The 27,231-nt window shown below is 35.0% G+C and overlaps 1 protein-coding gene across 2 annotated transcripts in view; it reads left to right on the top strand.

The window, feature by feature from the left end:
* The window catches only part of LOC106871622 (protein scribble homolog), a 772,291-nt gene that overhangs the window by 264,008 nt on the left and 481,052 nt on the right, over positions 1 to 27,231 (top strand). The window contains exon 9 of one of the 2 annotated variants that reach the window (XR_016241095.1): positions 19,957 to 20,129. Coding sequence is in view for 1 of the 2 variants with exons in the window: in XM_089349239.1 (XP_089205365.1) it covers positions 19,957 to 20,138 (182 nt within the window). In the remaining variant the exon portion in view is untranslated. Of the gene's footprint in view, positions 1 to 19,956; positions 20,139 to 27,231 lie in introns of both variants that reach the window. The other variant, XM_089349239.1, reaches the window with a different exon arrangement.

Here is a 27,231-nt window from a genome sequence, read left to right as displayed (position 1 = left end):
CACCACCACACCACCCACTTATTCAAATTGTAATTGTCAAGACCCAAATGCCTGTGAAGTAATAGAAATAGTAAAATGAAAGAAGTTGTATACCAAGCAACTATTATTACTCAGGACTCCTCTTGATACATATAAATGGATTGCATGCAAAACTCAATCAAATCAAGAATTTATAATCACAAATCTTCTTTTAGAGACTATCGAACAGGACTATCTAAAAAAATTTGACACCTCAAAAGAAACAATTTCTCCATCTGTTGGAAAATCCTATCTTCTGCCTCCTCTTACAGAAATAATAATAAAATTTGTAAAAATAATAATAAAATTTGTAGGCTATGTTTAGAGGAAAGCTATAACATAATGAGAATGAAAGAAAATTTGGTTAATACTAGGGATGAAAAAGTTTTCTCATGTAATCACATTTCTATTTCATAACCCACCATATATAGGGCTATCACTTTATCTCTCCCTACATTTTTCCTCTCCACATGTTTGGATAAAGGAAATTATATCTTTCCCTAGTATGTAATATACCTATAATTTTTGCATTTTATTTTATTTACGTAATGTGTCCATGTACTCCCCTTTTTTTGTACTTCACCCCCCCCTTTTCAGCATACCCATTCCAACTATTACTGTTTTATGTTATTTGTTACTATATCTTATAATTACGTATATTTTACTGCTCACATATGCACACATGCATGCACATATAGTACTTCTTGGTGTCCTACATGTCTACACCCATGTATGCACATCCAGGTATGGATCTTATATGTTATCTATGTGTGTATATCTTAAGATATGTGTTTGATTTTTATATGTAGATACTAACATGTATATTAAGATGAACGTATGTATCTGCATGTATATGTATGTTTTGCATAGCTATATATACAATTTATTATGTGTGTGTATTCATATCTATATGTATGTTGCCCCCTCTCTCCCTGCACCGGTATGGGTATATTTCTACTGTGTTTTTTATATGTACACTAATCGTACATCTACAATAATTCCTGTTTCTATATATACTAATGTGTAAATATGCCTCTACACACATATGAGTAACTATACACATACTCTTCTCCTTATTAGATTATATTTATCTCCCCTACATTTATTTATTTTTTTACCATACCTATCTTTATTTCCAGTTGCAATTTCACTTTTTTATCTTTATAGACACAGCAAGTACATACTATGTTAATTGTGATATTAGCAACTGTTTTTTCTCACTTTTTTCTGCTTTATCATCAATACATATTACCTAATATGATTTTTTATGCAAACATGAGTTCCTTGTATATATATATACTCTTTTATACTCTTTTACTTGTTTCAGTCATTTGACTGTGGCCATGCTGGAGCACCGCCTTTAGTCGAGCAAATCGACCCCGAGACTTATTGTTTGTAAGCCTAGTACTTATTCTATCGGTCTCTTTTTGCTGAACCGCTAAGTGGCGGGGACATAAACACACCAGCATCGGTTGTCAAGCAATGCTAGGAGGACAAACACAGACACACAAACACACACACATATATATATATACATATATACGACGGGCTTCTTTCAGTTTCCGTCTACCAAATCCACTCACAAGGCTTTGGTCGGCCCGAGGCTATAGTAGAAGATACTTGCCCAAGGTGCCACGCAGTTGGTAAGCAAGCTACTTACCACACAGCCACTCCTGCGCCTATATCATATTCTGTCTTTAACTCATTCTTATCCCTCTATTTCTCCTACTATTTGTTTACATTAACTATCTCGTATTGGCTTCTTATATACCACCTCCTCACGCTAAACTTCATTCTTAAGTATAGAATTTTTTTTTAAAAATGCATTATACTATATAATGATTTCAACAATTAGCTCATCTTTTAATTCAGAGATAGGAGTGTCTTTCCATTGGACATTTCTAATACATATTTGCCCTTCACTACTTATTTGGAGTTTAAATCTCTAATTTCCATATTCATCTATAGAGAGAATGTCTGTGATACCTCTTTACTTATGTCTTCAAATATCCATTGAAGCCATTAGTTATGGTTAAATATCCGACATGACTCACATCTCTTTTTCACGCACATAAAAATATGGATCTCTTAGATTCAATGTTTTGGCTATATTCCTTCTCAAGTTCTTTGTATTATGGTTTCTACTTCCTGCACTAAAGAGTACATTGATATTTAATTAATTTAATTTAATTCAATCATGAATTTACATTATTATTATAGTTCTGTATGAAACGATCGCCTGCAAGAATTAAACTTCTTACATATTTTAACAACTTGTCTTCTCCATTTTTAAGTAAGCTGATGAGTTTTATGGGACTTGTCTAATGCGAGCCCAGAGATTAATTCTAGGAGGTTAAGGTTTGAGGGTCCGAACATGAGATTAAAGAATATAGTGTATCAGTGTAAGGTTAAGAGCGATACAGATGTTAGTGTTTATATGGGTTGTTCTTCGGATAAAATTTGTTAGAGAATTTCTTGTCACTTTAATACGTTTAAAGATAGGAGTAAAATAGCTAGTACTAGTCTTAGTAGGTTTATTTGGGGGTTAAAAGAACAAAATAAGAATATTTCGTTAGAGTGGTCAATTATTGGGAGGGCTTTCCCTTATGATAAGGGTAAAAAGTATTGCCACTTGTGCAATTTTGAATTGTATTATCTATTTTCAAAGCATAAGCTAATTAATAAACTAACGTATAATGAGTTCAGATGTGTTCACGTTCGCAAATATACTTATTTTTGGTTTAGATAATTTCATTGTTTATTTTCACCTATAGCTGAATTTTGTTATGATCGGGTATTAGGGCCTTGGTTTTGGTATTTTTAGTTTTGTTATTGTTCTATTTACATATACATACATCCGTACATATACATGTGCAAATGTATAAACATGTGCATGGGTATACGTGGAAATGTGTGTATATATGTATATATATGTGTATGGGTATGTATGTGTATATGTATGTGTGTATGTATGTGTGTATGTATATATATATATATATATATATATGTATATATATGTGTGTGTATATATGTATATATATATATATGTATGTATGTGGGTGTGTGTGTATATGGCTTGAGAACTCTGTATGTATGTGTACATGTGCATATGTGCACACATGCACATGCATGTGTGTACGGGCGCACGCATGTGCACACCCACACACATGTACGTGCATGTGCGCATATATGTGTGCGCACGTATATGTATATGTATGTATATATATATATATATATATATATTTGTGTGTGTATGTATTCGTTTTTACATATATTTTTATATATATGTATATGGCTAGAGAACTAAGTTAGTTAGAGTTACCTCCTTTGGACGTAGTTTTTGTTTAGTTATGTATGTTAAAATATGTATGATATGTGTGTGTGTGTTTATATATGTATCTGTGTTTATAAGTATATAGGTGTGTATATATGTGTGTGTATTTATGTATGTGTATGTATATATATGTATATACTTATGTGTGTATATATATATTTTTATAAATTTTTATGATAAGCAGTGTTTTTTGTAATTGTGTGATTTTCGCCATGAACGGATTGTATTTTTAACCCAAGTGTGTTTTTTCTGGTGTTATATTTGTTTTTTCCTGAAGATGTGTAAAGGAATTTTGATTTATTAAGACTCTTAATGAATTTTTCTTTGCACAGAAATATATATTGAAGATAAATATGTTCTTTTAATGTATGTGTTTTTGCGTCGTAACTCCTTTCTTATTATTTATATATACATACATATATATATATATATATATATATATATATATATATATATATATATATACATTCATATATATATATATATATATATATATATATATATATACATTCATATATATATATATATATATATATATATATATATATATATATATATATATACATTCATATATATATATATATATATACATATATATACATTCATATATATATATATATATATATATATATATACATACATTCATATATATATATATATATATATATATATACATACATTCATATATATATATATATATATATATATATATATATATACATTCATATATATATATATATATATATACATTCATATATATATATATATATATATACATTCATATATATGTATATATATATATATATATATATACATTCATATATATATATATATATATATACATTCATATATATGTATATATATATATATATATATACATTCATATATATATATATATATATATATATATATATATATATACATACATTTATTTATATATATATATATATATATATATATATACACATACATGCATTCATATGTATATATGCATACATTCATATATATATACATACATTCATATATATATATATATACACATTCATTCATGTATATATATATACATACATATATATAAATACATACATATATATACACACACACACATATATATACATTGACAAAGGGCCTCTCACTCAGAGTAAAAGGCAGACTGTATGACGCAGGTGTACGAACAGCCATGCTACATGGCAGTGAAATATGGGCTGTGACTGCTGAGGACATGCGTAAGTTCGAAAGGAATGAAGCCAGTATGCTCCGATGGATGTGTAATGTCAGTGTACATACACGACAGAGTGTAAGTCCCTTGAGAGAAAAGTTGAACGGATATGTGGCAAGAATGGATGAGGATAGCTGTGTGAAAAAGTACCACACCCTAGCGGTTGGGGAAACCTGTGGAAGAGGTAGACCCAGGAAGACCTGGGATGAGGTGGTGAAGCACGACCTTCGAACTTTAGGCCTCACCGATGCAATGACCAGTGACCGGGACCTTTGGAAATATGCAGTACGTGAGAAGACTCGGCAAGGCAAGTGAAAGCATAAACTGTGACCTTTGCCAGAAGTGTAGCCAGCTCACTAATTTGTATCTTTACTGCATTGGACACTAAAAACCCTGCTTACGAAGACCTGTTGAGGCAAGTGAATTTAAATTTGAAATCTGAAATCGAAATCGAGCCGAATCCGACAACTGGCACCCATGCCAACCTCTCCTTCATTAGACACTAAACTCTGCTTGCAAATACCTGTTGGGGCAAGTGAAATCGTAATTGAACCATACCCGATGACTGGCACCTGTGCCACTGGAGAACTAAACAGCACTGTCCGAGCGTGTTCATTGCTAGAGCAGCTGTCTCGCTTCCGTGCTAGTGGTCTGTAAATAGCACCATTTGAGCGTAATCGTTACCATCGTTGCCTTCTAGCACTTGTGCTGGTGGCACGTTAGAAAATTATTCAAGCGAGGTCGTTACCAGTGCCGTTGAACTGGCTCCCGTGCAGGTGTCACGTAAAAAACAATGAATAAGTATGAATTTAAGACAAAAACTGAATTCAATTGAATTTCATGGAGAGAAACAAGATAAATAATAGAGGGCAGACTAAAGCGCGTAAGGTATGAGATGTTGAGGCCGTAAATAAATAAAAATCTCTATCTTATCTGCATCTTGGAGACTTCGTCGTAGTATGTCAGCGGAGAAGAGATTGAGATAATTTAGAATGGATTTCTCATTTATATATTGCCAGAACCTGAAGACCTTAAGGAAAAACTACGAGAGAGAGAGAGAGAGAGAGAGAGAGAGAGAGAGAGAGGGACTGATTTAGAGAGGATGGAGGGGTAGACAGAGGCATGGCGGGAGAAAAGATCATCATCATCATCATATATATATATATAAAGAGAGAGAGAGAGGGGGGACCAGTCAAGCAGCACATCACGCTGTAATTCTTGGGCTGAGAAATCAACACTTAAAAGCCATAATTTTAAAGGAGCGATAAGAATTTTTTAATAAAGGAAAATGGGTAGGGGTGGGTAGGTACCATCAGCGAGGAGATAGGGCTCTTAATCATAGATTTTAAATATTTGAGAGACAACAATGCATAAATCGTAATTTTTAAAAGAGCAATGAAATCTAGGTGAATAGAATATATACGTAGCATGAATTTAGGAAGTTTAGAAAATGAATAAGTATGAATTTAAGACAAACACTGAATTCAATTGAATTTCATGGAGAGAAACAAGATAAATAATAGAGGGCAGACTAAAGCGCGAAAGGTATGAGATGTTGAGGCTGTAAATAAATAAAAATCTCTATCTTATCTGCATCTTGGAGACTTCGTCGTAGTATGTCAGCGGAGATGTATGTATAGATATATCATCATCATCATCATCATCATCATCATCATCATCATCATCGTTTAACGTCCACTTTCCATGCTAGCATGGGTTGGACGATTTGACTGAGGACTGGTGAAACCGGATGGCAACACCAGGCTCCAGTCTAATTTGGCAGAGTTTCTACAGCTGGATGCCCTTCCTAACGCCAACCACTCAGAGAGTGTAGTGGGTGCTTTTACGTGTCACCCGCACGAAAACGGCCACGCTCGAAATGGTGTCTTTTATGTGCCACCCGCACAAGCCAGTCCAGGGGCACTGGCAACGATCTCGCTCGAAAATCCTACGGGAGCCAGTCAGGCGGTACTGGCAACGGCCACGCTCAAAATGGTGCATCTCATGTGCCACCCGCACAAGAACCAGTCCAGGGGCACTGGCAACGATCTTACTTGGCTTGCCGGGTCTTCTCACGCACAGCACATTTCCAAAGGTCTCGGTCAGTAGTCATCGCCTCGGTGAGGCCCAATGTACGAAGGTCTTACCTCACCACCTTAGCCCACGTCTTCCTGGGCCTACCTCTTCCACGGGTTCCCTCAACTGTTAGGGTGTGGCACTTTTTCACGCAGCTATCCTCATCCATTCTCACCATATGACCATACCAGCGCAATCGTCTATCTTGCACGCCACAACTGATGCTTCTAATGTTCAGCTTTTCTCTCAAGATACTTACACTCTGACGGGTATTCACATTGACATTACACATCCAACGGAGCATACTGGCTTCATTCCTTGCGAGCTTACGTATGTCCTCAGCAGTCACAGCCCATGTTTCACTGCCATGTAGCATGGCTGTTCGTACGCATGCGTCATACAGTCTGCCTTTTACATTGAGTGAGAGTCCCTTTGTCGCCAGCAGGGGTTAGAGCTCTCTAAACTTTGCCCAGGCTATTCTTATTCTAGCAGCTACAATTTCAGCGCACCCACCCCCACTACTAACTTGGTCGCCCAGATAGCGGAAGCTATCGACTACCTCTAGTTTTTCAATGTATATATATATGTATGTATATATATATATATATATATATATATATATATATATATATATATGTATGTATGTATGTATGTATGTATGTATGTATGTATGTATGTATGTATGTATGTATGTATGTATGTATGTATATATATGTATGTATGTATGTATATATATATATGTATGTATGTATATATATATATATGTATATATGTATGTATGTATATATATATATATGTATATATGTATGTATGTATATATATATATATGTATATATGTATGTATGTATGTATATATATATATATGTATGTATGTATGTATGTATGTATATATATATATATATGTATATATGTATGTATGTATGTATGTATATATATATATATGTATATATGTATGTATATATATATATATATATATATATATATGTATGTATATATATATATATATATATATATATGTATGTATGTATGTATGTATATATATATGTATATATGTATGTATGTATATATATATATATATATATATATATGTATGTATGTATGTATGTATATATATATATATATATATATATATATGTATGTATGTATATATACATATATGCTATGGGAATAATAATAATAGAACACCCATCTCTCATGATAACTGGTGTGTGCTGGTTGTTACAAATACTGTGATGTCAAGAAGTTGTAGTCGGTCATAGATAGCCGTTTCTTACTTGTCTAACTAACTATACTGCTATACTGAAGTGGATGTTGTAACTGTCCAACATTGGATTACAACTGTAGTGATGAGGAATTACCAAATTCATGAGGAATTAATAATCTTATGAGTTAACAATGAGTTAACAATCTCATGATGATTAAACAAACTTACAAGACGTTACGAAATGCACAAAAGTGTTTTGTGTGAATTTTACAGTATGCAAAAGTATGAAATTATTGAAGATTTGTTGGCTGATTTGCTTGAGTTGCAAAAACAGCAACAACAACAACTGAAAGAATAACCTCAACAATTACTATTACAGTAATAGATGCTGCAATCTATGAATAATAGGTCAAAAATGCTGAAAAGATGTTTCCACCAGATTATGTAGCAAACTCAGTAACAGATTCTAAGTATGAACCAGGCAAAAGAGTTACCTTCGAGGCATACTACAGGATATACAAACACTTCTTAAATAAAGCTTAAATATAGATTGTGACAACAATATGAAAATATGTCCTATCCTAAGAAAACTGGCAGTAGGAGAATATGAACATTACAGTATTATGTTTATAAAGATCTTTATCAACTGCGTATAAGTTTAGGAAGATCCCAACCAAGTTCTTTATGTCTCTAATTGTTTCCTTCATATCTCTCTGGAGTTGTTTGTTGAATTTGTGATATTTAAATCTTCTAATAAGCTTGAAAAGGTCTTTTTCAAAAGCTTCTAATTCTGAAATAGGTGGTGGATGTTTAGAAGATTTAAGGCCATATTTGTTTCTGTTAGATTTCTGCTTTGTATCAAGGAAGATGGCTTTCTATCTCATTCTTTGGAGCTCTTAAATTCCTGCAGGCACACTGTGAGGTTTAATATGTCAACCTATAAAATACTGTATGGGTAAAATGTTTTGACTTTCAGAAAATTTTGGCTGTCGCATTTGTATTTGACTTTACACCTTATAGTTATTTCAACTTCACTTTTAAGAAAGCCTTTGACTGTTTTACAAATTTAAGCTTAAGTTTAACCAAGGTTTATTTTTATTGTTTACTCATGTATTTAATTATGTGACATCAATTTATTGTGCAATTTCATCATTTAAACACTTTAATATTATATATACCAGACAGTTTTTTAAAATGTTTGCGTATATACGTTATGATATATATATTTATCTTGCCATGAAGATATGTCTCTCTCTCTCTATATATATATATATGTATGTGTGTGTGTGTGTGTGTGTGTGTGTGTGTGTGTATCTAATCTAATTTAATCTAATCTAATCTAATCTAATATCTAATCTAATAAGATATAAAATAGAGATGTATGTGTATTCACTTTTCACACGAAAATGGCTTCACCAATTGCTTTCATACTTGTGATGCATGCATAATTTGACCTCAGACAAATAATAGGCTGTTCATTTGATTTTTATATGAAAAATTATTAAAAATAAAAAAATATTGCTTATTACATTAACATCTTAGAAAGTTTTTAAAATATCTACTTCCAGTTTTCTAGCATCAGTGACGTAACATCTCTGTTTATGTATATCTGTCTATCCACCTCTCTCTCTATCTCTCTGTAACATATCTCTCTCTATATATCTCTTGTTTTCACTTGCATTTTTCAGATGCTATTCTTTTCACTTTCAATTTTCATATGCCATTGTTTAACTTCCATGTTACTGTTTTCACTGTAAGTCTAAGTTTTCGAATCACTATTTACAAACAAACAACAAATTACTGACAGAAGTATCTTCATAAATTTCAATTCAGTCCGTATGGTTTTGTGTTTTTCTGTTGTTGATGGTTTCTTTCTGCTTCCTTTGATACTAGCTCTTTCTTTCACTGAGTGACAAATTTAGGTTCAACCCATACAATACTTTATTTTCCATTAAAATTTATTTATTTTCTGTCCATCATATTAAGAAACATAATTTTCATTACCAAGTTATTTTCATTATTTACTTTCATGTACACTCGTATATTTCTGTACACATATACAACCATGCCTAGAAGGAAAGTGTCAAATTTGTCGGCATGACTACAGATTTTTGCACCCCCAATTTGAATGATCATACCTTTCAGAAAAATGGATATTTTTTAATAAATTTTTTTACGAATCTATATGTAGATTGTAAATATACAAAATTTTTGGAGGGTAAGTGTTTTAGGAGGGGGTGGAGAATTTTTGAAAATTCACTAGGGTCCACTTCAATTTGTCTTAACTTTCAAGGAAATAGATATTTTTTGATGAAATTCTCAACAAATATACCTATGCAGATTCCGAGGACATAGAAAGTTTGGGGAAAAACAATTTGGGGTTATTTTTGAGAACTGTTCCCCACTTGGTGGGTGTTTCGGAACAAGTTGTCCATATTTGTTTCATTTGAATTGAAGTGGACTCCGGTGAATTTTCTGAAATACCCCACCCGTTCCTAAAACACTTTCCCCCAAAATTTTAGTATATTCGGAATCTACGTGATATAACACATATTCATAAAAAGCTTCAGTAAAAAAATATCCATTTTTCTGAAAGTTGTGATCATCCAAAGTTGTGGGGGTGGGAAAGAAATCTGTAGTTATGCCAATTTATCTACAATATCAATGTTGGCCAAAAGAATGTCTCTGTCCAGGAAAGAGAGATAGCTGCATAAATGGAAGCATGCCAATAAACGAACAGACTGTGCACTACAAAAGTCAGAGCATCTGAATATAATGAACAGAGGTATGCATGCTGACAAGGAATAGGATCTCCACTGCAGAATGAAGAGCAGTTGCAACAGCTCAGAGAAGCAACTTCTATGAAGCAGCTTTGAATTATGATCCAGCAGTTCATTATGCAGATGACACTAGAGTTTCTGTTGGTGCAATGACAACTGAGTGCATACATTGTAAAGCAGAGAAGTAGTCTGGAGAGACACCTGCATTGTGCTGTGGTGGTGGAAAGGTTAAACTCCTTGCAATCCCCCAACCTCCAGAGCCATTAAAGAAACTGTTATCAACTGACCAAGATTCCAAGCACTTCCAAAACAAAATTAGACAGTACAATGCTGCACTACAGATGACATCATTTGGAGCCACAAGAAATATAACTGAGCTAGAATTCAAGCAAATTATCAAGGTCCAAGGTCAGATTTATCATTGGTTTGGCTCTCTGCTACCACTGTCAAATGAATCATCAAAATTCCTTCAAATATATTTTATGGGTGATTCTCAGCAAGAAGGGCAAAGGAGTTGCAAGAACATTTCCGGCATCAGGATGAAAATTGTAGTGTCTCTGCAAAAAATGCTACTTAATGACAACAACCTGATCAGAAGCTTCAAGACTGCAGTTGAAACAATTCCACCTGACTTCATGGATTACAAGGTAGTTATCAGATCAGATAAAAAAATCATCTGGTCAACATGGAAGGAAGTTTAATGCACCAATAGCAAATGAAATAGCTGTGCTTCTGGTTGGGTAAGAACATGACAAGCCTGACATTGTCCCCATCTCAGAGACACTGATAGACACAGTCCAGTTACAAATGGAAGCTCCCAAAAATACTACACTCACAGCATTCTTCAAGCTCTGTGAAGATGATGAATTTGCTACAAGACTTCTATACAATGAAGTTCTACAATTCTATACCTGGTACCAAAACAAATGGAAAAGATGTGCACTTGGAGCACCCACACATCATTCGGGAGTCAAGAAATCAGACACACTTGGCAGAGTCTGTGTTGTCCATCCCAACTACTAAGAGTGCTACTATCTAAGGCTTGTATTACACCATGTCAAAAGACCCACATCATTAACAGCCTTACATATGGTTGATAACACAGTATGTCAAACATATCACCAGCTTTGCCATCTCAGAAGTCTTCTGGAAGGTAATGCACACTGGGATGTCACTCTAACAGAGACACAAATGTGCAAGTCTCCTATGCAGCTTAGAAATTGCTTCTCCATCATGGCAACATGATGGGTGAGAATGTCTTCATTCCAAGGATGACTCTCATCTAAAATGATCTCCCTTTTCAGTTCAAGAGGCTGCAGTTTTCTGTCAACCTTAGCTTTGCAATGTCTATCAACAAAGTACAAGGTCAGTCTCTAAAGGTGGTAAGACTTAACCTCCTTCAACCTTGCTTCTCTCATGGTCAGCTATATGTTGGATGTTCTAGAGTTGGAGATGAAAAGAACCTCTACATTCTCAGTGATAAACATAAAACACAGTATATGAAGAAGCACTTACATGAATAGTAGGTCCATGTCATATACAGAAGTGTAAAACCATTGAGTGTTAAAGTATTACTATTACTATTACACTTTCACTTTTCGACTGACATGCATGAATGTATATCTGTGTATAAAAGTGAAACAATGTGATACATTCGCTGTCTGTTTGTGCACGCGTGTGTGTGTGTGTGTGTATGTGTGTGTACTCTACACAAGGCCTTTCATTGTTTATAATCTGTTTTTTGGTTACAAAATAAGTTAGACAGATGTGTATTTACTTTATATACCTATATGAGTTGAAAACTTTCTTTTCACATTTCACTTAACATCTATGTTCTGTGTTGGCATGGGTTGCAGCGTTATGTAGAAAGCTGGTATCTCAACTACTAGCAGTTGAGATCTGTGTCATTTAGACAGCGTTTTTAAATTTTATTATTTTCTTTAACCCAGGAAACACCAGGTATTTCTGCTAGTATATACATGTGTGTGTGTGTGTGTGTGGGCATGTGTTTGCCTATATATTAACTTGTATATTTATATGCGTGTCTATATGCATGTGTATTTGTATGTGTGTTTTTATTTATGTAGATATGCATGTCATTCTATATGTGCATTTTTATATGTGTGCATTTCGCAAGCTGAGTGAAGTATCTAACTTTTGTTAGGTACTTATAGGAATGCCAATCATTTTACTCTCTCTATCTCTAATTTTCTGTTTCTCTTTCTTCTTTTCCCTTTCCCCCCACCACTTGTTATTCTCTGATTTTTTTCTTTTTCTTTCTTTCACCTGTAACAACTGAGTTGTATAAGCATACACCAGGAGGTTTTACGTGCGCACATGTGTGTACGTATGTGCATAGATATTTATGTTATACTTATATATGTCTGTAGCCATGTACCTACGTCTCTATGTTCAATGTATATATGTATATTATAGACTGTTTGGTATGTGTATGTATTGCTAAATGTATGTATATTTCAGCGTGAAATTTCTTTTTATTTTAAACGGATATATCTTTTAATTTGTTATTATTTTTACCGCTAATGATTTACCCAGGATATTTAGACCTTTTTCCTTCTACATAAGCTATTTTTGATTTAAGGTTTACTACAATTTTTATATGATTTTAAACTGCAACTGTTATTTCATGCAGCCGATTATTGTAAAGACTGTTAGTTGAAAGGACCAATGAAACAAAACCATTTTCAAATGTGTATCTATCAAAGTAATTGTATTTCTGCATATAACTTTATCTCACTCCATTCTAAACAAAGCTGTCTGTCTGACGAATGGGAACATGAAACACTGAGTAACAGTTTTTGTGATATTTTTGATGCTTTTTAATAAAGCATATTATTCTACCTCTGCTATTCGAGTACTATTTTTTCCACCTTGTTTCACATTTATGTGCTTATTCTGGTATATATATATATATATATACATATACATACATACATACATACATACATACACTAGGGTTGGGTCAGGACCTAAAGGACGATTGATACAAACTATGGGAGTAAAGAAATCCCAGTGTCGGGTATTATTCCAGGTAGGAATATTTTAAGTTTTTAACTAAGCAGGAGTTAAGGGCTAAATAGAATTTTTTTTTTTTTTGCCAGCAGGCTAGAATTAATCAAATGTTTTATTAAGGAGCTTGGCCAGTCAGTCTAACAACTTGACCAAAAATTCCAAAATCTGTTCCCAATGCAATATATTAATTTATCTTTCTTGATATTGAAGATAAATACTTGTGTGCCAGGATGCTGCTGTACCCCTCCAAATGCAGGAGTTGTCTCGTCAGGTATTGAAATGGCACCGTAGATGTTTTGACACCTTTCACTGCATTACCAGGTCTGCCCAGGGCTACCTACAATGTAGGCACCAAAACTCCCACACAATGACACAATCGTTGTTGAACCAAATGTTGTAACTCTGGGCCAGATGTTTCTGCCATCTTCCGTGTTCATTCTTGCTACACCTTTCTCTTGAACTAGATGTAATAGCTTGCATTCTCAGTGGTTTCTGGTACCAGTTTTTGTCTCCTTTGCAACTCGTCCAAGACTGCTGGGGATCAAGTGAATCCTGGTTCCAACAAATCCTCTAACACCTATCCCTACAGGAAGACATATTGCTTCCAATCCAATGTTTTCACAGAGTTCAACCAGCTCATTGTATTTTCAGTTTTTCCTGGAGAATGAGTTTTGATGATCCCTTCCCAGTGAACTGGCTGCTCTATTGTCTTTACAGCCTTCCTTTCTTTGCACCATATTTCCAACTCTTTAGATTAGCAGAACAAGGAATCATGTCATAGAACAAATCAGAAAACTGTTTCTGGCCAGCTCCCTTGATTATGGACAGTTCTTTCCATTCTATTTTTCACCTAACTACAAACTCCTCCCGAGTGGTATGCTGACCCTATTGGCTACATTGTACAAACTCCATATAGTGACTTTTGCCTCTTCTTTCTTTTTCTGTTTGGTTACTGTAGTTCTTTCCTTCTTCTTGTTCATGGCATGGTTTGGTTTAAACTCACTGCTTTCAAGTCCTTCCCTATTAGTTTGCATGTGGCCCATTACATCCCCACATTCCTGAGATGCCATAAACTTTTCCATTGACTCAGAGGTTATCCACTCTGGTATTTTTTGAATTCTCATCTCCTCACTTCTGTGATCCATGATACAGTCTTCCCAGATTCTTCATCTATTGTTGGTCTTCTGTATTCTCATACTTCACATTTTTCTGCATGTTACAATGAGTGTTACATTGCATGATTTCTTTGCTTTAATTCTTGCCCAACTTATTAGCTCATCCAATCTGCATGCAATTCTCATCGTTGATTTTTCATCACTAGCCAACAATGCTACATCATTTCTTAGGGGACTGAATCTTCATTTTGTAGTTGTGGGCCACTTATGCCTTGTAGGATGACTTCCATTCCAATAATGAACTAAATGACTGAAAATTACACCAAGCTGTAATTCTCACCTCAAATTGTTGTATAATCCATTGTGGTAAATCTTGTGTTGAACTTGCCGTTATAATCCATTATCAGTTTGCAAACTTCTGGTGGGATCTGGAAAAGTTCCATGGCATATTCAAGCAGTTTGTGTGGAACTGTCCCAAAAGCATTTGTCAGATCAAGCCACACAAAAGCCAGGCTGCTCTTCTCCCTTTTTGCTCTCTGTGTGCTACCCCAGATCATAGTCACGTGTTTTGTGCAACCTGGCCCACCAAGGATTCCAACTGTCTGTACCATACAATCAATGTGTCCATTATCTATCCAGTGTCATAACTCCTTTGGCAACAATACCAAGGAATATTTTCCTCTCTACATTTAGTAAATCAGCCTGAATTGGTGAAGAGTTGATGACTCTTTGGCAAGGTAGATACTTTCTCTTGTCCAATGACTCATGATCACCTAAACTTTCTAAGCTCTTCAGAGAATGAAGAATAACTTGTTGGTCTGATTGGAGCACCTTTTGTAGACTTTGTAAGGGACACCATCTTGTCCCAAGATACTCTTTGATCATGTTTTTTTTTTCATAAACATCTGAGTTTCCTTTATTCAAAAGTCCCCACGATTAAAATTTTCTCCTGGTGGTATTGGTTTTGATACACTCTGCATTGGTGGTATAGGAGTATGTCAAAGACAGTCACTATCTTTTGTAGAAATGTGCCTTGCTAGATATCAGGCTACTATTTCTGCTCTCTTGAAATGAACATTTTGCAAACTTGAAAGGACTTTTGATAAACCCTCTCTGGCTCTCCTGCCTGGGCCTTCTTTCCCTCCTCTAAATATGTGTCATCTGGCAGAGGTGCCTTTTGACATCATTATAGAGCAGCTTCAACAGTGTCCTTTCTTCTTCACTTGCCTAAATCTGCATGTTCAAAGATTTCTCCTCCACTCTGACTTCTGAAAAATGGCTTCTTCTGCTATTGCCTTCTCATACATTTCAAAAACACAATGTATCACCTGGTCCAGGAACCAAAACCACAATCTTAAGATCATGAGTCCAACACCCTAATCACTAAGCCACATGCGTCTACTTACTTAAAGGGAGATGTAAATATATAAGCCATATGATTATTTCAAACGAAAATTAGTGGTAGTTATGGTTTGAAGAAAATAACAGATTAGTGTCATATAAATGATACTGATACCATAGTGAGAATATGTAATTGAATTGAATTTAAAATATATTTCATTAAAGATGATCGATAAAGTATATTGTGCAATTTTATCAAGGAATTAATCTTTGTTTGAAAAAAGTAATTGCAGGTAGTTAAACCAAGTTTCAAAACAAATAAAAATACTAAGGAAGAAAAAGGAGTATACTGTCATTATTAGCATTAAGAAAAATATGTTGAGGTCTACTTTATAATTAATAATGTGATTGTTAAAGCAACTATAGTTGAATTTATTAACCTTTCTTACTAACAACATATTTATTGCTAATTATTAATTTTTTATTATATAAAATTATAATTATTGTTTAGTTCTTTTACAGTAAATGTATTCCATAAACCATAAGTTATTAAATATAAAACTTAGCAAAAATTTCAGATCAAGTGTTAACATAGTTAATGTTATGAAGATATAATGCTAATTATTCGATTTAAATTAATTTAATTTGTCATTGTCATTGATTCTTTCTACTTTGCAACTACCAATATATGGCATAGCATATCTACTAGCAGACCATGAAATTTCATAATCAATGTGCAATATTTTTAATTCCCAGATTTTAGCTGCCAATGAAGTTGATTTTGCTTTGCCTTCTCTCATAAAAGTGTGTGAACGATTATATAATCTTGATTTGAAGTTGTTGGTCAAAGAGTTGATTTGAAGCCATAACTGTACATTTATAAACAATATTTTCGATTAAACATTTATTATTCAGTGAACATTCAGTTTTCTCTTATTGCATAATTGCTTATTTATCATTTGTGTATAAATACGAGATGCATTACCAATATTATTATCACAACTGTGGCTATTTTTATTACTTTTACTATTTGAATTAGAAATTGTTGTTATTCACCAGATTTCCCCATGTATTTAGATTGTGACGACTGTTATGATCATTGCAAGCATTATAATTACTATTAGTCATGTGCTTGGACTCATTGTGGTTGCTGGTACCCAAAGATACCTTGATAAGAATAGTTTTTAGCACTCAAGTTGAATTTTGGGTGTTGCACATTATTGATGTTACAGTATAAATGGTAATTATCACTGCCACGATCAGTTCCACAGTCATAGTTAGGGTTAGCCAAGGAGCAATTATTCCCGGAGTTAACTACACTGGGAGTCTTATGTTATCTACTTAGACATTTGAAACTTGTCTTTAGGAGAAAGGTACAGAGGAAGGAATGGGGATTCTATTGGTGTGTTGATGTACGTTATTCTTATTTCTGGAACAATTTTCTCATTTTATAATGATTGATAGCAACTATACTATCAACCAAGCTAGGTGTAATTGAGTATGAAACTGAGTGTTTACTGGCAAGTTAAATTCTATCATGGATCTTTCTGATTTGGCGGGTGCCACTTGTTTTCTTAACGAAACACTTTCAAACTTGGGACACTGGTAGAATGTATCATATAAAACATCTTTTACTCTTAGTGTTATTGAGAAAGTTTTATCTTTTTAAAGTTATTTCATGTTAAAATTGTCGTATTTCGGTAATTTCAACCAACCACTGACGTCTATTGAGGTGAAAACAATTACTCCTGTGGAATGTAAACAAAACGTTCTAGCGGTGTAATGGGATCTTTTCCCTTGAATAAAATTAGTGCCGTTGTTTGTCAACAACAACTCTCGGCGGTACTGTTATTTATGACATCGTTCGTGCATTTGTACTGGTTTTAGCTTTAGGATTTTAGGGTAAGGGTTTGGGTTAGGGTTAGGGTTATGAGTATTTGGCAAAAATACTCATAACCCTAACCCAAACCCTAACCCTAAAATCCTAAAGCTAAAACCAGTACAAATGCACGAACGATGTCATAAATAACAGTACCGCCAATAGTTGTTGTTGACAAACAACGGCACTAATTTTATTCAAGGGAAAAGATCCCATTACATTGCTAGAACGTTTTGTTTACATTCCACAGGAGTAATTGTTTTCACATCAATAGACGTCAGTGATTGGTTGAAATTACCGAAATACGACAATTTTTAACATGAAATAACTTCAAATATAAAAATTTTTCTCTGTTCTATAAGACAAAATATACAAGTATACGAAGTTTTAAAGTGTTTCGGTAGAAAACACACTAAATAAAACATGAATAAAAAGTGGTGTCCGCCAAATCAGAAAGATCCTCTATCATTGCTATCCTGCTGCTCTCCTATATACCTGTATTCACCAATCACTGCATTTCACCATCTCCTCCTCACTCGCTGCTTTGCAGTCTTGTGAAGTCACTGCTCAAGCATCCTGTCCAGTCCTTTGCACCATTTCTCTTACCTTTAGGCCAAGCCCTGGCACATCACCACCATCTTTTCATTCTCTCTCCAACTTTTGTAACTATATATCTCCTCTATAGCAAGATACCTGTTTCTGTCCTGCTATCATAGTTTGACCTCTTATCACCTGGCACAAAGCCACCACCCTCGATATCACCCCACCCCCCTCAGTTGAAGAGTCTTTGTCTTACTAGCTGACCTTGCCAGTGCTGATGTCATGTAAAAAGCACTCAGTACAGTCTGTAAAGTGTTTGGTGTTGGGCTGGTTGTTTCGTCAAAGAAACCATGCCAAAATTAACTGTAGAACTTGACACTGTCCTCTGGCTTACCAGTCCTTATTGCACCATCCAACCCATGCTAGCCTGGAGAGTGATAATGATGATTATGATGATATGCATATGTGTACAATCCTATCTTTACACATGTAGCCAATCAAATGCTTCCTATTTGCTTTTGCTTGTGTTTTCTGAATATTCCCTTGAATAATTTCCACTTTCATTGTCCAGATTTTGTTTGACAATCATAGCTGTAAAAGTCTGAGTAAAGAAATTTAGACTTTCAGTTTAAAATATTAAAAAAATTATACTCTGCTTTCAATATCAAATATTTTCTTTTTTCCTTCTTGTCTACATTAAAGTCCTTGCATTCAAGTATTTACATGTGTTATAGCCTTATGCAAGGCACATCATCATCTTTTCACATCTTCAGTCTACTGCTGGACAAAGGCCTCAGTATGTTCTCTCCATCAGCCACAGTCTGATATTTCCTCATTCATGTTTGGATGCCAAAGAATTTAATAAAATTCTTCATTCCAACCTCTGCATGGTCTTAATCCTCTTTATTTTTTCTGGACATGGTATCCACTCAGTTTGCTATTCCATCTATTTTCCTTTCTTCTAAACACATCCCACAAAAGACTGTTAAGCCTGTTGCTACTCTTATCCTGTTGTTTCTCCACTTATCCATTTTCTTAATCTTCAGCTTTCTCCTTTCCATGGCTTTTTATGTTGATATTAATTTATTTTCAATGTTCTGGTTGGTAGTCCATGTTTATGATGTATATGTAATGGTATGCAGCACACAGATAAAGAGTGTCCATGTGTAGTTTTATGCTGTGTGTGTTTGTGTGTGGTTTTACTCTACCTCTACTACAACGGAAGAGTAAACCATGAACAGGAAAAAAATAAAAAATAAATACACAGTGCCTTTGAGTTTTAGATTTTCATCTTTCATGGTAGATCTGTTAAATCAGAACTGACCTATGTGTAAACTTCATCATTATCATTGCCTCCCATTATATATATTTATTTACATATTTTTTAATGTAATCATTTCCAATATTCTCTCTTTAGGTTGGAGTATTTACCTTTCACAGTTGCTAACCTGAACCTAAGTGCATTATGGCTGTCAGAAAATCAAGCGCAACCAATGGTCAAATTTCAGACTGAATTTGATGAACGTACTGGTCAAAAAGTTCTCACATGTTTCCTTCTTCCCCAACAGGCTTTCCATACGGAGAGCATGGGTAAGTATGGTAAGCACTCATGGAGTTCCCTCATTCTGTTGGTGTCTGTGTATCCCATACAAAATCTAGAGCAAGATAAACATGGTGATGAGAGGTGTCTTAGATATTAATATCTTATTCCCCCATTTATTGTCTTACTCATTTTATACAAAATCATTCATTCTGTTAACTTCTGAAAAGCAAGAAAAATACATTTTTATGTCCATGTTTCTGTATTTGCATTAGTTAGAAGACTATGCTTTTGAGGCTTTATAGCATGATGCCCTTTCTTGAACTAAAATTACTTGGTTTTCAAGTAAAAGATCTCTTATTCAATGTGGCTTTAAGTTGGGCAGTTATCAAGATGTAAACAACATGCACACACATTTTACACCCGTATGTATGTCTGTCAGTCTGTCTGTCTGTTCTTCTTTTTCTCTTTTTAATTTTAGAGTAAATTTTGATTGGTCACCTACTTGGTAGCAAGATTGTGAACAGAAGGAACTTCTTTTAACCATCATTCTTTAAATCTTAAGAAGGTCTTGCAGATTTTTATAGTCCCAGATATTGTGATCATATGTAGCATATGAATTAAGGATTTACATTCTCTCCCCAAGATCCCTAGTTCAGGTGGGTTGATATGTTTCCTGTTGCTCCTATAATAATAAGTATGAAACTGAAAGTGTATCTTGGGTACAGGATTTGCAAAATCCTTATCAATGGTTCATAGATGTGCTCTTTTTCTTGTATTTTTCTAATTACATTCATGTCCAGAGAGCAGCTGATTTCCACAACCAAATATATCTTTTCTTTGTGGTCCCACTTAATGATATCTGGCCAGTTGTGTTTTAACTTGTTGATTGTTTTAATTTTTAAGTTCTAGTATTCTTTTGACCTATCAGTCTCACTATGGTTAACTTCATTTGTAGTATTTTCTTCTTTGTTACCCTGTTCTAGACCATTTCAGCCACTGCATTATGCCTCATGAGAAGATATCTGGAAGACATTCTCCTCACAGTTGACAATAGTGTGGATGATGTCTTCAGTGATGGTCTTGCAAAGCCTAAGTATGTATGTATGTATGATTTTTCTTCGAGAAAGTTCAAGCCAGTCACTAACAAATCAACAAGGTGTTTTGAGTTAAGAGAGTTCCCAGTATTTGTAAATTTGGGTCATCCCATAAATAATGTGGTTTTTTTCAATTACATGAACTAAAAGTTGGAGGGGGACAGAATAAACTATCTGCATAAATTTATTATAAAAGCAGGTAGTAATTTTACCTTGTACATATTCTTAGTGCAAGTTTTGAAGAGTGCAGTTCAATTTTAAGTTATTTTTTCGAAGCTATAATGGAAGTGACAAAGGAGCATATTTGGCATATTTTATTTTATGAGTTCACTAAAAGAAACAGCATAATTGAAGGTGCAAGGAATATATATGGGTATCAGACAATAAGCATAAGCCAGTGTCAATGGTGGTTCCAGAAATTCTGAGCCAGAAACTACAGTCAAGAAGATGAGCCTCATCCTGGAAGATCAGTAGAGCTTGATGAGGATGTCCTGCAAACCCTGGTGGAACAAAATCCCATCGTAACTGTTGAGGAACTAGCAGTGAAGCTTGGATTTGGTCATTCAACCATCCAGCGACAGCTGTGTGCCATTAGAAAAGTCAGCAAATTGGGTCAGTTGGTTCCTCCCAAACTTTCCGAGTCTAACCGCGTGCAGAGAGTGAATGTGTGCTCTTCTTTACTGTCACGTCTCACGAATGAACCTTTTTTTAGACTGACTAGTGACAGGTGATGAGAAATGGGTTCTCTATGAAAATGTCAAACCGGCACTCCAGGCTAAATAAGGTCTTCATCCACATAAGGTGTTGTTATCTGTTTGGTAGGATATGAAAGGTTTTAGTCCACTTTGAACTTTTAAACCCAAAGCAAGTGATAACAAAGGAGATCCACTGTGAGCAGCTTAAGTCATTGCTAGGAGAAAAATGACCATCTTTGGTTTCAAGACAAAAGGTGTTCTTCCATCAGGATAATGCTCGGCCACATACAGTGAGGATGACATTCCAAAGACTGGAGCAGTTTCAATGGGAAACGATGACCCACCCTCTATATTCACCAGACTTTACCCCATCTGAATATCATTTATTCCGCAGTCTTCAAAATCATTTGGATGGAAAAAATATGAATTCTGTAGACAAGGTCAGAACAGTACTGGAGGGGAGTATTTTTCATCACAGACAAGTGAATTTTGGAAGAGGGGCCTTGCAAGTCTACCAGATAGATGGAAGAGCATTGTAGAAAATGAAGGAGAGTATATTTTAAATTGAAAAAGAACCAAATTAAAAAAGAACTTTGTATATCTTAATTTTGAAAAATAAAAGAAGTATAAAAAACCGCATTATTTATGGGATGACCCAATATATGTTTGATTTTGTGTGTTGGTTGAACTGTTGATGTATACATCTAAGTGTGTGCATAAATTCACATAAGAATCCAAGGTGGAGAATTTTTGGAATGTCTTGCAAATCTCCTCTTTGGCCAGTTCTTCTAGGGGTGGGGGAAACGTTTCTGATCCATAGAGGAGAATGGAGAGTACCAGTGTATTGTAGATACAGAGCTTCATCTTCTGGGAAATAAAGTAGGGGTGCCAGAGGGGCTTCCATAGGGTGTTCGTGAGCCTAGCGGCTGGACTATGTCTGCAGTTTGGTGACTATGGAACCCAGGTAGATGAAGCAGCTGACAAACTCTATGACATCGGGTCCAATATGGAGAGGCCATCTCCAACATGCATGGTCTTCACCCAACTCACCTGAAGGACAAGCTTTGCTAATTCTCATCATTGCATCCTTGAGCTGGTCGATTGAGTTGCCTAATAGGGTGGTTATTGTCTGCATACTCCAGGTCAATAAGGACATGATTGGGGAAGATCTCCAGAGGTTCGATGTTACATTGGAGGAAGCAGAGGGGTTGGTAGAGAACTACCAATAATAGAGAGTACTGGTGGACCTGGTCAGCTCTAAGCATAATGACACCTCTAGGACCACTAATTTGGAATAACCCCAGCCCCATCAAGCAAGAGTATGATGCCAACTTGGAAGCCAAGCTTTACAAATCTTCACTATACCTCTAATACATTGGATTTGGAGAATCTACATCAGTTTCTTTTTGCTCGTTTTCTGTGAAACCAACTATTTCTAGATTTTTGTGCAAATCTTTTAGTAAATAACCGAACACTCTTATGATGATAGGCACAAATGTGAATTTATAATCAGGATACAATAGCTGTATGTTCCACATTAGTTCGCCATATATGTTCTCTTTTTCCTGGACTTCTGATTGTACATTCACATCTGTTGGGCAACTGATCTCTACTACAGTGTATGACTTTTATTCTCTGTTCAACTGAACCATATCAGGTCTGTTATGTATATACTGAATTGATGTTTTTTATTGGGGTGTTCCACTAGTATTCCTTGTTTTTAAAGGTGTGAATACTTGCTGGTTCTGACATGCCTTTGATTTATACATCAGGGCAGTCCTTCCTATGGATAGCATTGTAAATAGTCTTTGTAACTATAGCATGCTTCAGGGGCAGTTAGTATCTTGTAGACATTTTGAGGCAGCTGCTGATGATGTGGGTGATATCTTCCACCCTGGTATAGTAAAGCTGACATTTTTTATCACAACCTAGAGGTTTAGTGGTATCTTTGTCCCTCTTTAGTAGCTATCTCCTGTTCCTGGATAGTGAAAGCATATCCATCTCTTGGAGGATCCATATTTTCTGGAGTCTACAGAAGTACTATTTTGTTATTCAGCACCAATGTATGCAACGTTCTCGTTGATTCCAAGGCACTTGTAGCTTTCATCATTAACCCTTTCGTTACCATATTTCTAACCAAAATACACTCCTTATGTGTTTCAATTAATTTCTAACATAATCATAAATTTAGTCTGGTTTCATTAAACAACTCTAACTTTTTTATTTATCAACATATTAATGTGATTTTTGGAAGATAATTTAAGGAAAGGTTCTCAACCAATTCTATACCAAAATTTTTGTCACAAAGTGACTCTAATTACAGGTAAATACAGGTAAATTCAACAAAATATAAAATTATTAAAATTTTTGTTCAAACATCGCTATAGAAAATGGGTTATTAGCTAATATTCAATTGGGTATACAACAAAATATTATTATAGAAGAGTTGTGCACATTACTGGATTCATTACTGTCTCTTTTGCCAATATAAAATTCAAATCCAGAGCAGTACCCAGTATTTGATTCACAAATCTTCCAAACTTTGATCCCCCATTTTGTGGGCTTTCCTGGCATATACTGTCGAAAACGCACTCGGCCTTTATAGCCCACCATATCCTCATCAATTGATAAATGTCTCCCTGGTCTATAAACTGTTTTATATGTGTTTTGAACACAGTCAATGAGGGGTCTTATTTTAAATAAGGGATCAAAGTCTGGTTCTCTACGTACTGGTGTACTGTTCGTGTCTCTTACATGTAGATATTGAGTCAATTTTAAAAACCGTGTCCTCGTCATTATACTTGAGACATATTCGTCTCCAAAGGGTTCATCACTACTCCAGTAATTTGTTATTCTCGGTAACTTTCTAATGCCCATAACAATATTTATGGCAAAATATGCTTTAATTTCATTCAAGTTTGTAGGAAACCACAAACTATCCTTTTTTACGCTTTGTTTACATTCAGCGTAATGGTTTGTTTCCGCCGTAATCAATTCAAATAGGTACATCGGAAAAAGCAAAAAGAAATAGTCTAAAGCTTTACTCTCCTGGGTAAGACTGTGACTTGGTCCAGTTTCTTCAGAAAAATCACTGATAGAGTTTTTAAATTTTCACTCCATTCAGGTACTAATTCATTCTCTTTATCGCTATCATCGGAGCTCTCGGATTCACTGCTTTCATTTCGGAAAATGAAACATCAGATTCATTATCAAATACCACATGCTTTTTTTTTTTTGGTTACAGAGTTAGTTTTATCAAGGTCTTCAATGAAAAATTCTTCAAATTCTGACTCGCTGCTTGACAGAATAAAATTTGTATCCATTTTTTTGTCAGAATTACAAATTAAAAAAACACGTCGATCGTCGTACAAAACTATAGCTGAACTGTTTACACAAATAATCACGTGTTTTCACGAATGTACTAACGAGATTTGCTCAGATATTCTCATTTAAATATGAATAGGTGATTACGGGCGTTTTTGGGCGGCTTGGTAACGAAAGGGTTAAGGATAAGAGAGATAGACAAGCCATTGATGTACATGTTGTCTGCCTGGTCAACAATCTTTCCTCAGTTGACTACCATGTATGAGCATTTACCTTGCCCAAACTCCATTCCTATATTTCATGAGAATGTGACTAGTTCTAATTGTCTCTTGATGCTAGTCATATTACCAGAATACAACAGGTCATCAACAAGAAATGTGTGGGTGGCATTATTCTTTTCTGCATATCCCAGCATGTAGCCTTGGCATTTTATTAACAGGGCTGACAAGGGGTTAACTGCCAGTGCAAACAGCATTATTATCACCCTGGAATATGCCTGTTGATAGCTTACGTCTATTTGTAACAACAGGTATTGCTTTTGTAGTTGTCAGTGATAATTGTGTGGACCATAGCATTCACTATAGCAGCTGGTATTTTGGCAAAGTGTAGTGATTCTATCATCCATGAGTAAGGTACAGAGTTTAATGCCTTCTTGTAGTCTAGCCATATTGTTAAAAGACTGCAGTGATGTTGCTTGGCTTTCTTAAGGACAGCTTTGCTGATGGGGAGCTATTCAGCACTACCCCAGACTCCTTTCTTTCCTCCTAACTGTTCATCAGTTATCACATCATCTGTTTCTTGGAGAAATATATTCAGACAACCTGTGTACAGTTTGTACATAGCAGTCAAGCATGCTATGGGCCTATAGTTTTTTGGCCACATGCTCCTGGGGAATAAGAGTGGTCTGTGCAGCCATCAGCCAATCTGGTGTATGTAGCTCAGCATCCATTGTTTTTTTATAAATAGGTTCATGAGAATTTCTCTGTAGAACATGAGCTTTTGGTACCAGTAGCCTACTATCATGTCTCTTCCGGGTGATTTTCCATTTGACAGTTTCATTATAACCATCAGGATTGTTCCAGTGGTGATGTTATATGTTTTGGGAAAGGCATTTACACAGTATTTACTTTGTAAGTCGTTTAACCATGCTGTGTGACAGTTGTGTTCTTTGTTTACATTTCAGATTCCCTGCCAGAATGACTCTAGGTCTTCTTGAGGAGGAGCATTTATTACCTTGATGGTATTGCTTTTCATACTGTGATATACAGCTTGTGGGTTCTGGGCAAACTTTCAGTTCATTTTCCATTCATCTAATTTTTTACAATAATGAAGCTTTTCACTTACCACTCGTAGATTGTGTTAAAAGGTGATAACTTTTCATGTGAGTGTTTCCCAGCGGCAGTTCTCATACAATTTGAAGAACCTACCATGCAGTTGTAACTGGTGATTCATGAACTCATTTTTAGCCTTGCAATTGATGATAGTATCCAACTGTCTTATGTTTTTCTTGAGTCCATTGATGCTATTTTGGAGAGAGGTAATCCATTTAGGTTGGCTATTATCCTGGATCAGTGTCTCTTACTTTTATTTGTTGCTGCACAGTTACTGCAGCACAACATAGCAGGATTTTTTATTGTCCATAATTTGGGAGTTTGGATTTGAGCTACTTGTTCTCTTACAATTTTGTCAATCATGGATAACTTCAGGTCATTGGGTTTTATCCCATCTCATGTTGGTATTGTTGTCTTATGCAGTGCCTTATGTATGTATGCATATATATATATATATATATATATATATATATATATATATATATATATATATATATGCATGTGGCGAGAATGGATGAGGATAGCTGTGTGAAAAAGTGCCACACCCTAGCGGTTGAGGGAACCCAGGGAAGAGGCAGGCCCAGGAAGACCTGGGATGAGGTGGTGAAGCATGACCTGTGAACATTAGGCCTTGCCGAGGCAATGACTTGTGACCGAGATCTTTGGAAATATGCTGTGTGAGAGAAGACCCGGTAAGCCAGGTGA

The sequence above is a fragment of the Octopus bimaculoides genome, chromosome 3 (assembly GCF_046866305.1).
Source record: "Octopus bimaculoides isolate indiv1 chromosome 3, ASM4686630v1, whole genome shotgun sequence".
In the NCBI taxonomy this organism is placed as follows: Eukaryota; Metazoa; Mollusca; class Cephalopoda; order Octopoda; family Octopodidae; genus Octopus; species Octopus bimaculoides.
This window is presented reverse-complemented; position numbering and strand designations above follow the sequence as displayed.